The 12953-nt window shown below is 41.6% G+C and overlaps 1 protein-coding gene across 2 annotated transcripts in view; it reads right to left on the bottom strand.

Annotated features, from left to right (window-relative positions):
- nup210 (nucleoporin 210) overlaps window positions 1-12953 on the bottom strand; it is a 98746-nt gene that overhangs the window by 77119 nt on the left and 8674 nt on the right. For both annotated transcript variants that reach the window (XM_052017290.1, XM_052017289.1), the window contains exon 3: window positions 11380-11511. In XM_052017290.1, coding sequence (XP_051873250.1) covers window positions 11380-11511 — 132 coding nt within the window. The remainder of the gene's footprint in view (window positions 1-11379; window positions 11512-12953) is intronic.

Here is a 12953-nt window from a genome sequence, read left to right on the forward strand (position 1 = left end):
GTACAAGTGACAAATAATAAACCAATTCCAATATAATTCTCTTAACATCAAGGATTTTAATCTATTTACAAATTGAAACCAAAAATCTCTTCTCATGGCAAATAGCCACATCTGTAACCTTGATAGTGGTCCATTATTTCTTAGAGTAGCATGATTAGTGATGCATGCATACATCTCACAGTTTAGCTGGTAGATCTCAGTGTAGCTAACTCATCTTAAATTTTGTAAGTTTTGATATATTAGTAAATTAGAGACTTGGCACCGATCAAAGAGCTAAGATGAAAGCACATTCACTTTCCACAGGCAAAAGAGACACTAAATGGATTGAAGTGTAGCTTCATAAATAAGTTTAATCTACAATTCAGCTTCGCATCAAGGCTAATAGTTTGCTGAGATATTCACATGACCACGACAGAAAGATTAAGGAAAATGACAGACTCAGCTAAATCAATGACAAGTGAAAACTGAATTGGTTACATCATGATTTATGATGTGATGGAGATGAAAACATCTCAGTATAATTACCATCAGAAAATTATAGTAACATGCTTCAGAGTAAACATAAATAACACAATGGAATACAAATTGAATTGCAGACTGATTTTCTGCACCCATCTTGGAGCAATGAATCACAATTGCCATCAGTAACATTATTTTTGTCTATGTAGCTTTGAAAAGGACTGGTAAACATACATCAAAAGACTGGATTGCCACAGGAACAACAATAATAACCTAACAGTTTTCAGCAAAGACAATGTAAAACTTTATAGAAATCCCAGGAATATGCTTGGTACAATTGTTGGTTCAGGTCACTTACTCCATTATTTCCTCTTCTGCACTAACAGTCCCTACGATGTGAATGGTCATGTCCCTAAAAAAATTTGGAGTTCAATTCATACTTACTTCACTATGAAGCAAATCCATAACTGACATCAAGTTCTTAGCAAGTTAGAAGTTACGCTACATACCTTAAAATCAAATTGGTCAACTACTAAATTTAAAAAAAATCAACTTTTGGCACAAGCATCTAGCATTTTCCATCAAACCCAAGAGAACCAGAGCTTTGGGAGGAACAGTTCATATAACATTCCCACTTGCAGGAGACAATTAATGATCTAAATTTTGTAATGTATCAAAAACATGCATTCATTTCATTATTCAAGGGATATTTTATTTCATAAATACATTCCTTTAATCACTTAATTTCTTTCAAATATGGAAAGAGCTTTAAAAACTGAACAATTCGTTAAATTTGTTTGCAATGGAATGAGGCAAAAATTCCCTTCATCTCAAAAATCCCATGGTATTGGTATATCATTGTCACTTGTACCAAGGTACAGTGAAAAACTTGCCTTGGATATCGTTTGTACAGATCAATTCATTACACAGTACATTGAGGTACTACAGGGTAAAAACAATAACAGAATACAGAGTAAAGTGCCATAGCTACAGGGAAGTGCATTGCAGGTAGACAATAAGGTGCAAGGTCAAACAAGGTAGATTGTGAGGTCAAGAGTCCATCTCATCGTATAAGGGAACCGTTCAACAGTCTTATCACCCATGGGATAGAAGCAGTCCTTGAGCCTGGTGGTATGTGCCCTCAGGCTCCTGTATCTTCTGCCTGATGGAAGAGGGGAGAAGAAAGAATGACCTGGGTGGGTGGGGTCTTTGATTATGTTGGCTGCTTCACCAAGGCAGCGAGAGGTATAGACAGAGTCCAAGGAGGGGAGGCTGGTTTCTATGATGCACTGGACTGTGTCCACAACTCTGCAGTTTCTTGTGGTCCTGGGCAGAGCAGTTGCCATACCAAGCCATGATGCATCCAGATAGGATGCCTTCCATGGTGCATCGATAAAAGTTGGTCAGTGTCAAAGGCGACATGCCAACTTTCTTTAGCCTCCTGAGGAAGTAGAGGCACTGGTGAGCTTTCTTGGCTGTGGTGTCTACGTGGTTACCCCAGGACAGGTTATTGGTGATGTTCACTTCTAGGAACTTGGAGCTCTCAACCCTCTTGACCTCAGCACCATTGATGTAGACAGGTGCATGTACACCACCCCCTTTCCTGAAGGGAATGACCAGCTCTTTTGTTTTGCTGACATTGTGGGAAAAGTCAAAAGTTCTGACAGATTTCCAAAATTTCCAAAGTCACTTGCATTTGGAAAACTACCTACCAGGGGAAAGCCACAGCAGTCAGATCTCAGGCACTGAGTCTGGCTGTTTGGCTCAGAAGGGAGGGGGGGGGAGGTGGGGGAAGAAGAGACATGTGGTAGTGATATGGGATTCATTGGTTAGGGGAGCAGACAGGGAGTTCTGTGGATAAGAATGAGACTCTCAGATGGTGTGTTGCTTCCCAGATGCCAGGGTCAGAGATGTCTTGATAGAGTCCATAGCATTCTTAAGGGGGAGGGTGAGCAGCTAGAGGTCATGGTACATGTTGGTAGCAATGACATAGGCAGGAAAAGTAAGGAGGTCCTGCAAAGTGAATTCAAGGAATTGGGTGCCAAGTTAAAAGACAGGACCTCCAGGGTGGTGATCTCAGGATTGCTACCCATGCCATGTGGTGCTAGTGAGGCAAGGAATATGAAGATAGTGTAGTTTAACGTGTGGCTAAGCAGATGCTGCAGGAGGGAGGGCTTCAGGCATTTAAATCATTGGGCTCTCTTCCAGGGCAGGTGGGATCTGTACAAACAGGACGGTTTGCATCTGAACTGGAGGGGGGGCAGGGGGCCAATATCCTTGCGGGAAGGTCTTGGGGGGGGGGGGGGGGGGGGGGGGGGGGGGGGGGGGGGAACCAGAGTGGCAGGACAGCAAGTGGAGAGGCTGTGGGGAAAGTAGATGTTACAAAAAGATGGAAACCAAAAGGTTGAGCATGGTGGGATTAAATGTTCTGGGCTGCGTATATTTCAATGCAAGGAGTATTGTAGGTAAGGCAGATGAACTTAGAGCATGGATCCATATGTAAGATTATGATGCTGTAGCCATTCGTGAGACTTGGTTGCAGGAGGGTCAGGGCTGGCAGCTCAATGTTCCAGGATTCCACTGTTTTAGACATGACAGAGGGGAGGTATTAAAAGGGGAGGGGTGGCATTACTCATCAGGGAAAATGGCACGGCTGTGCTCAGAGAGGACATACTGGAGGGTTTGACTACTGAGGCAATTTGGGTGGAACAGAGGCATAAAAAAAGGGATGACCACGTTAATGGGACTATATTATGGACCTCCCAATAGTCAGCAGGATTTAGAGCAGCAAATTTGTAGAGAGTAGTTGTGATAGTAAGTGATTTTAACTTGCCACATATTGACTGGGACTCCAACGCTGTAAAAGGAATTGTTACAGATTAGGTTACTATTGGGGAATGTCCCTTTAAGACATAGCACAGTAGTGTGTGTGTGTGTGTGTGTGTGTGTGTGTGTGTGTGTGTGTGTGTGTTGTGATGACGACAACAACAACAACAGGAGATAAGGACGTAATGACATTTTTGGAGCAGTCATTCAAAGAGCGGGAGAGAGACACTAGCCTGCTGGTCTCTGTATCGATGGACGAAAAACAAGAACTGTGTCTGTCACTACTAATCCACGTATGGATTTTTGGAATAATCCAGTGGAGTCCACCTTGTCGACACAAATACCTGAAGGAAACAGGTATTTGTGTCGACGGCCACATCTCGAATGCCTTTTGGGGTGGCAGATACTTGGGAACAAAGGAATGGAGATCATCAGTGATTGAGGTGTCATATGGGTTCCCTCATGGAATATTTGGGTGTCGTAATTACTCTCTATTTTCTCTCTACATTTCCTCTTCAGTCAACAGTGGTTTTGCAGAAGCCTTTGCTCACGTTTCACCTTACGGCTTGCTGAACTGAACTTTGAGAACTATTCCTGGACTTGGAGTTTGGGAATTTGACACACACACACTTCGAGTTTAGTTTTTGGGGTTAATATTTAAGATCTAACATTTTTACTTCTAACATTCTTACTTTTATTTTTCTTATTATCATGAGTAGTTATTAACAAAATAGTTTTTAACACTTATACATGACTTGGTGTGTTTCTTTTGTTGCCGGTAAGTGACAGAATGGATGGGATTACATTTGTCAAAATGTTTAGGGAAGTTTCCTTAATATGTATAGGTCCCAAATAGAGAGAATGCGATACTGGATCTCCTCTTGGGGAATGAGACACGGCAGGTGACAGAAGCGAGTATAGATGAACATTTTGGATCTAGTGATCATAATTCCATTAGTTTCAAGATAATTATGGAAAAGGATAGAACTGGTCCTAGGGTTAAGATTCTAAACTGGAGGAAGGCCAATTTTGATGGCATCAGAAGGGATCTGGCAAGCATGGATTGGGATAGGTTGTTTTCTCGCAAAGAGATGCTTGGTAAGTGGGAGGCCTTCAAGAGTGAAATATTGAGAGTACAGAATCTGTATGTTCCTGTTCGGATAAAAGGCAAGGCTAACAGGTTTAGGGAACCTTTATTATCCAGGGATATTGAGGCCCTGGTAAAGAAAAAGGAGGTGCATATTGGGTATAGGCAGTTAGGATCAAATGAGGCGCTTGGAGTAAAAGAAATGTAAGAGAACACTTGAGGGAAATCAGGAGGGCAAAAAGAAGACACGAGGTGGCTCTGGCAGACAAGGTGAAAGAGAATACAAAGGGTTCCTATAGCTATATTAAGAGCAAAAGGATAGCAAAGGTCAAAATTGGTTCTCTTGAAGATCAGCGTGGTCAGCCGAAAGAGATGGGGCAGGTTTTAAGTAGATTTTTTGCATCTGTGTTTACTCAGGAGAGACACAGAGTTGATAGAACTGAGGTAAAAAAAAAGAGTAGTGATGTCATGGACTGTATCCAGGTTACAGAAGAGGAGGTGCTAGCTGTCTGGAGGCAAATTAGGGTGGATAAATTCCCAGCTCCCGACAGTGTCCCCTTGGACCTTGTGGGAGGCTAGTGCAGAAATTGCAGGGGCCCTGGCAGAGATATTTAAAACGTCCTTAGCCACAGATGAGGTGCCAGAGGACTGGAGGATAGCTAATGTTCAGTTGTTCAAGAAAGGCTCCAAGAATAAGCTGGGAAATTATAGACTGGTGAGCCCGACATCAGTCGTGGGTAAATTATTGTAAGGTATTCTGAGGGACAGGATATACAAGTATTTGGATAAACAGGGCCTGATGAGGGATAGTCAACATGGCTTTGTGCATGGTAGGTCACGTCTAACCAATCTTTGTTTTTCCAAGGAGGTTACCAGGAAGGTTGATGAAGGGAAGGCAGTGGATGTTGTCTACACAGACTTTAGCAAGGTCTTTGACAAAATTCCCACATGGGAGGCTGCTCCAGGAGGTTAAGTCACTTGGCATTTAGGATGAAGTAGCCAACTGGATTCAACATTGGCTTAGCAGGAGAAGCTAGAGTGGTAGTAGATGGTCGTCTCTCTGATTGGAGACAGTGTCTAGTGATGTGCTGCAGGGATCAGTGCTGGGTCCGTTGTTTATCATCTATATTAATGATTTAAGGTAAATCTGAGGGGGAACTACTTGACTCAGAGTGGAAATGGTGGCTGCAGATTCAATTGTAACATTTAAGAGTAGTTTGGATAGGTACGTATATGACAGAGGTATGGAGGGCTATGGTCTGGGTGCAGGTGGATGGGACTAGGCTGAAAACCAGGCTGGCATGGACTAGATGGGCTGAAGGGCCTGTTTGTGCTGTAGTGCTCTGACTCTATGACATTACAACAATTCAGTTTGTATACCGCACCTGTTCCTCTCCAGTTCCACCAGTGTTCTGTCTAACATCGTTTTCCCTAACATTGTTCTCCCTGGACCAGTGCTATTGGTGCTCCATTTTGTGAGTTACCCCTTCTGCTATTGTCCATCATCTCTCTGATTCTGCTAGTCCAGTCACCATTCTCATTCTGATCTGGTAGTCTGATTTTTAGTCTATTTTGGAGCTTCAAGTTATTGTTTCGCTGTTTGGATTTCATCATCATAGATGATGACAAAAGTCCTATTAAGGCTGTGGGTTAGAGAGAGCAAAGAGGAAGATTTAGGCCACTGGCAGTGGATTGGAGAGGTGGAATCAATGAGGCACAGAAGGAAAATAAATGGTGCCTTAACGCATTTCTTCTGGAGAAGGGATAATTAAATTTAAACTGTACATATTTCTGCATTCTATAACTGGCCAAGATATTGCACACTAACTTGTCAGTGCAGTGAAAATAGTGTAAGGAATCATATTATAGCCACATCAACATACAAAGGAAGTCTCAAAACTTCCTATACATATGGAGACCACCAGGATACATAATCAAGTCGAAACCACCCATGTCCTTGCAGGGTGGGTAGCAATTGGACCCAAAAGGTGCCAACATTTTAAAAGCTATACACTGTTCAAAATGTATCCAAAACCAACAAACATTCAAACCTTTGCTATTTATGTGCTGAAACAGCCAAGCTCTAAATATTGAGAAGCTGAGTTGAATGGAAAGCAAGAATTTCACTGCAGAATAGGCTTGGGAAATGCAAAACATTATGCTACAGGCATTGCCACGAGCAGCATGGAGCAATTATAGCCCAAAGATTAGACAATCAGTTTCTGTAATAGATACAGGAAAAGCTTGTCAAAAAGAGTAACAAGCATCTCCCAAGGTTTAATTGACAAGTATCTGCCATTTAAAATAAAACTTATTTGTAGGGTGGTTGGGGAGGGGTGTTAGAACACTGCATACTACGGTAGAGGACATAAAGTAAATTAAATCCAAGATGATCCTTACCAAGAACATCAACAAAGCAATTTTTAAAAAAAATTCCATATGCAGCATATTTATTGACATATCACCTTAAGCTGGTAAATATCCCCAGATGCAACAACTTTGCAACATTTGGCATTAACCTAAATGATGATATTAGAGCAGGTGACTAAAATCTTTGTCTGGGGGCATTAAAGAGCATCTTAAAAAGGAGAGCATGTACATGATCAGAGAATTTTAGGGAGGGAGCTCCAATAATTTGGCTATGGCAGATGAAAATAAGACCAGCATGGAGCATTTCATTTGAGGTTGATCAAAAAGAACCAAATTGAAGAGTATAGAGTTAAGACCAGGATACAAGGCACTTGAAGCCATGAATAGTTTAAGGCCAGACTAAAGTTTTTACAATTAAGATCTTGTTTAACCAATCATGTCAACAATCACAAAGGTGGATGGTGAAGACTCATTGCAAGTTGGGAAAATGTCCAGCTGAATTTGTTAGGACCTCAAGTTTATGGAGGCTGGAATGAGGGAGATCAGCCAGGACAGGAATATTCAAGCTCAAAGCTAGCAACGGAATGGACTGAGAGTGTTGGAAGGAAATAAATAGGAGCAAAGGCAGAGTCAGGTGATGTTAGGGTGGAAATAAGCCATCGTAAGTGATGGTATAAATGCAGTACAAAGGTCAATAGTCGTAGAGTGCCACAGCACAGAAACAGACCCTTTGGCCTGACTCATCCATGCTGACCAAGATGGCCATCTACACTGATCCCATTTTCCAGCCCGTGGCCCATATCCTTCTATTCCTTTCCCATCCACGTGCCTGTCCAAATGCTTTTTAAAAACTTTACCACCTCATCTGGAAGCTTCTTCCATATACTCACCACCCAATGGAAAAAGTTCACCCTCAGTGCTCCATTAAATATTTCCCTCTCACCTTAAATCTACGTCCTCTAGTTTTAGACTCCCCTGTCCTTGGAAAAACACCTACCATCTATCCTGCCCATGCCCCTCAATTGTATAAACCACTAATTTCACCATTCAGCCTTCTGTGCTTCAGTAAGAACAATCCCAGCCTTTCCAAATCTCTCCTTGTAACTAATGCCCTCCATTCCAAGCAACACCCTGGTGAATCTCTTCTGTGCCCTTTCTAACACTACCATATCCTGATCAGAACTGCACACAATATTTCAAATCTGGCCTAAATGTCTTTTACAGCTGCAGCATGATGTCCCAATTCTTATACGCCATACCCCTGCCTATGAAGACAACCAAGCTGAATGCCTTCTTCACTACATTATCCACCTGTGTCACTATTTTCAGGGAGCTATGAACTTTCATGCTGAGATATCTGCTGTTTACTGTACATGTCCTGCCATTATTAGATTGCCCAAAATATATTGCCTTGTACTTGCATTCCATCAGCTACTACTCCGCCCAACTTTCCAGCTTATCCATGTCCCTCTGTATCCTTAGGCAACCATCTTCACTATCTACAACTCCACCAATCTACATGTTCTCAGCACACTTATCTGAATGCAGGAATTTTCATCCAAATCATTTATATGCATGTCAAACAACACTGATCCCAGCACCAATCCCTGCTGTACACCACTGGGTATAGACTTCCAGTCAGATAAACATTCCTCTACCATTAACCTCTGCCTCCTACCACCATGCCAATTTTGGATGCAGTTTGCCAAAACACCTTGTGCCCCAACTTTCTGGACCAGCCTACTATGTGGGCCCTTGTCAAAAGCCTTACTGAAGTCCATGTACACCACATCTAACATTTTGCCTTCAATGTTCTTAGAAACCTCAAAAATCTCAATCTGATTTGTGAGGCACAATTTTCCATGAGCAAAACCATGCTGACTCCCCCTAATCAGTCCCTGCCTTTCTAAGTGTTCATAAATCCTATCCCTAACAATGCCAATAATTTCTCTTCTAGTGGTGCAAGGCTTACTGAGGAATACTGATAAACATATTCATTCAGGACACCGCACATATCCCCCGACTCCACACAAGGGCTTCCCTTTTGGTCTCATGGGACCTACTCTGACCCTAGCTACCCTCTTGTTTCTAATATATTTATAAGGTTTTGGGAAAAGTGCCATTTTATGTCACTTTTTTTACCCTCATAACTGACAACCACTTCCTTCTTTTTCCTGATCAACCTCAATTTCCTTTGTTAAACAAAGTTCCCTTATCTTACCTTCTTTGCTTCTCACCCTTACAGGTACATGCTATCAGTGAACTTCTATTTCACTTTTAAACACCTCCCATGTATCAGATATTGTTTTTCCCTCAAGCAGCTGCTCCCAATCCAGGTCCTGTCTTATACTATTGAAGTCAGCCCACCCTAATTTAAAACCTTAACTCAAGGTCCAACCTCATCCTTTTCCATCACTACCTTAAAGCTTACTGAATTGTGTCAGCGATCAGAGTTCCTCACAGACACTTCTACCACTTGCCCTTCCTCATTCCCTAAACTAAGTTTAAGTACAGCTCCCTCTCAAGTATGATTATACAAACTGCTTTAAAAACCCTTCCTGGACCCATTTAACAAATTCCACCCCATCTAGGCCCCTCATAACAAGGTAGTCCCAGTCAATATTAAGAAAGCTAAAATCAGTACTACAACCCTATTGCTTTTAAATCCTGTTGCTATTTTCTACATAGTTGTTCTTCCAAATCCTGCTGACTATTTGGAGGCCTACAAGTATAATCTCAAAGTGATCTGCCCTTATTTATATGCATGAAATCAATTTTAATTTCTAATCAATGCATGATTAGATATGACACCAAGGTTATAAGTAGTCTATTTCAGTTTCTGACAGCCTCAGGTAACTTTCATTCATCCAGTTTTGAATGCTGGATAAGCAGTCTGATAATTTAGGATTAATGAAAGGCTTGAAAGAGTTTGTGCTGAGGTAGAGCAGTGTCATCACCATAAATGTGATGCTGTACTTTCATAGGACTTTTGTCAGCACACAGATGAGATAGAGGAAACCAATAACAGATACTTGAAGAGATAGCAGAGGTAATGATGAAGAAAGAAGCTACTACAGGTAGTTCTCTAATATGACTTGATATACAAGAGTGGAACTCAGCAATGGTAGCGAGGAGTTGAATGGGGTCTATTAAAAAAGTGGTAGCAACACACCTAAAAAAAGGACTGAGCAGAATCAATCTGGATTTATAAAAAAGGAAAATTGTGAGAGATTGAAAATTGTTCAGGGGGACCTAGGTATTTTTCATGAATCACTGAAGGGTAATGTGCAGGTACAGCAGATGGTTAGGAAGGCAATCAATATGCTGGCCTGCATTGCAAGAGCTTAACTACACGGGTAAAGATATCTTACTGAAATTATATACAGCCGTGACAGGACCACTCCAGAATATCATGCACATACCTGGTCTCCCTACCCAAGGGAGGATATACTTGCAATAGAGGGACTGTAACAAATGCCCAAGCTTAGAAGAACTGAAATGTACGAAGTTGTTATGGGGATTCACAAAGTAGGTGCACAGTTGCTGTTTCCCCCAGTTGGGATGTTTAGAATCAAAGACACGAGTCTCAAAATAAGGGGTCAACCATTCAGGACTGAGATGAGAAGAATTTCTTCAACCAGAGGGCAGTAAATCTTTGGAATTCCCTACTCAAGGAGGCTCAGTCACTGAACATATTCAAGACAGGTTGATAAATATTTGGATATTAGGGAATCAAGGGACATAGCATCACTTTCCTGCAGTAACAACAAGATTAAAAACAAAATCAGCCATGGCAGAGTTGATGTGAGGAGCTGAATGACCTACTCTTGCTTCTATTTTTTGTTCTCAGGTGGATGGTGTGGTTAAGAAAAATCAAAGTCTGCAGTCAAGTGGAGGAAGAGGAACTGATTAACTCATCACAATTAACTAAGATTTCATTGGTGATTTTAATGCAAAACATTTTCATACTCTGACAGGATTGCAGAAGTTCAACAAGGAATTCAATAAAAGAAGCACAAATACGTTCCAAAGAAAGAAGTTTAGTGGAAGGACTCAAGAATCAACAGTTGAAAAGGTGATGATGCCATATATGAAACAGAGGGCAGTAGTCAAGGATAAAGAAATTGAGCAGTCTGCAATTTAGTAGGGGTGAAAGGGTCAAAGCAGCTGGTGGGTCTCAAGAACATTAAAAGCATGGAAGTGGCAAGAGGAGAGATAAGAGAAAAATGAGGAAAAAAATGTCAGGGCTATGGGCGCAATGGCAGCAGCACGGCTTGAAGGGCAAGAAAATTGATGAAAGCAGCAGAGACATCTGACTGCAGAGTAATCTCGGTGCCAATCAAGTCCATGAGTTCTTTGCTTTTGGAGGCAAGTAGACAGGTCAAGTACATTGAGTTTGCAATTGGCCACAAATTTATGAAAAGCAACTTCATCTTTGACTTATGCATCTCATGTGGCAATCCATTTTCTCACTGTAAATAAGAACAAAACACTTAATAACTGTCTTCCTATCAGTATTCAAAAATGGAAAGGATGGTGCATCCAAATGATCCCATGACAAATAAGATAGCCAAGAAACCTAGAACTTGTGTTCATACAAAACTTAAGTGCTGGTTGCCATACAATTATTTGCATACCTTCTGAATCCAAAGCCCTAATTCTTAATTTCAGTGGAGAATCTTCCAAGTAAAGTTCACGAGTTGTAGACACAATTTCAATCTCGCTGATGACATCAACTATCACGTCACACCGCAAAACCCGGCCAACTGCTATTAAAGGAAAAATGTGCACAATAAAAGACAAATATTAAAAGGGACTTTTTTCAAAAACACAAACATTTCATTCGAAGTCAAAGTTTTTAATTTGTTCATGATAAATTGGAAACATGTCTTATAAAAATTTAATTTCTTTTAAATCATACACTTACTACACTTCTCAGTCTAATTTTCACCAAAACCCTTAAATCCCATGAGCTTAAATTTAAAATTTTAAAGTGATTATCATGACCATCATTTTTCATCCTTGAACAAGCTGTGCTTGTGGATTCCCAAGTTTTCCAACTAGTGATGTCAGTGCTGAGATAACACAACACCTAAAAGAGTACACTAGCTGGAGAAAAAAATGAAGAACTGAGGATTGAGCATATCAGTCTTGAACCAGCACAGGAAATTTCTTCACATATAGGAAGATAATGATTTGTGTTGTGTACTAAATGAAGCCTGCAGTACAGAAGTTATCACGGGTACAATGAACACTTAAAATATCTAAGAACAAAAGAAAACTAACAGTCTCAAAAACCCAAGCATCTCTAAATCTTAATTGCTTTCAAGGGACTGCTTAGAAAAGGCTAAAGCATTCATAGAGATGTTATAGAGTATGAAAACAGGTCCTTTGGCCTAACTTGTCCATGCCGATCAAGGTGATTACCTGACCTCACCCCATTTACCTGCATTTGGCCCATATCCCTCTGAACCTTTACTATCCATGAACCTGTCCAAATGTCTTTTCAACATTGTAATTGTTTGTGCCTCTACCAACTCCTCTGGCAGCTCGCTCCATATACCTACCAACCTCTGTAGGAAAAAGCTTGCCTCTCAAGTCCCCTTTAAGAACACCTGTGCTCTGTCCATAACTGATCTGCATCTCCCCGTGGCCAGTCACATCAACTTCCTCTCCATCACTGATATGTTAGTCCTCGGCTTCCTCCACTGCCGAGAGGAGTGCAAACACAAACTGGAGGTACAACACCTCATTTCTCATTTTCCATCTTGGGACCTTAGAGCCTAACGGGATGAACATTGAACTCTCCCACTATGTAAACCAACCAACCCCCAACCACAACACCCCCCCCCCCCCAGCTTACCTCATTTTTCTTCCCTCTCCAAGCCTCTTTTTTTCTCCACACCATTTTTTCCCCTCTCCTATTCCTCTCCTCCCCTCCCCCATACTGCCTGCCTCCGTACCTTTGACCCTTCCCCCGGTGGATCTGCTCTCCCCTCCTCCCCCGCACCTGCCTATCACTATCTCTCACCTGCATCTACCCATCACCACCTTGTGCCCACCCCGCCTCCCTTCTTTTGTCCACCTATCACTGCTCTGTTTCCCCCCTATAAATTGGGCTTCCCCTTTTCCTTCCTTCAGTCTTGAGGAAGGGTCCTGACCCAAAACATTGACGGTCTGCTTTTCTCCACAGATGCTGCCTGACCTGCTG

Source organism: Pristis pectinata, chromosome 6 (genome assembly GCF_009764475.1).
Source record: "Pristis pectinata isolate sPriPec2 chromosome 6, sPriPec2.1.pri, whole genome shotgun sequence".
NCBI lineage: Eukaryota > Metazoa > Chordata > Chondrichthyes > Rhinopristiformes > Pristidae > Pristis > Pristis pectinata.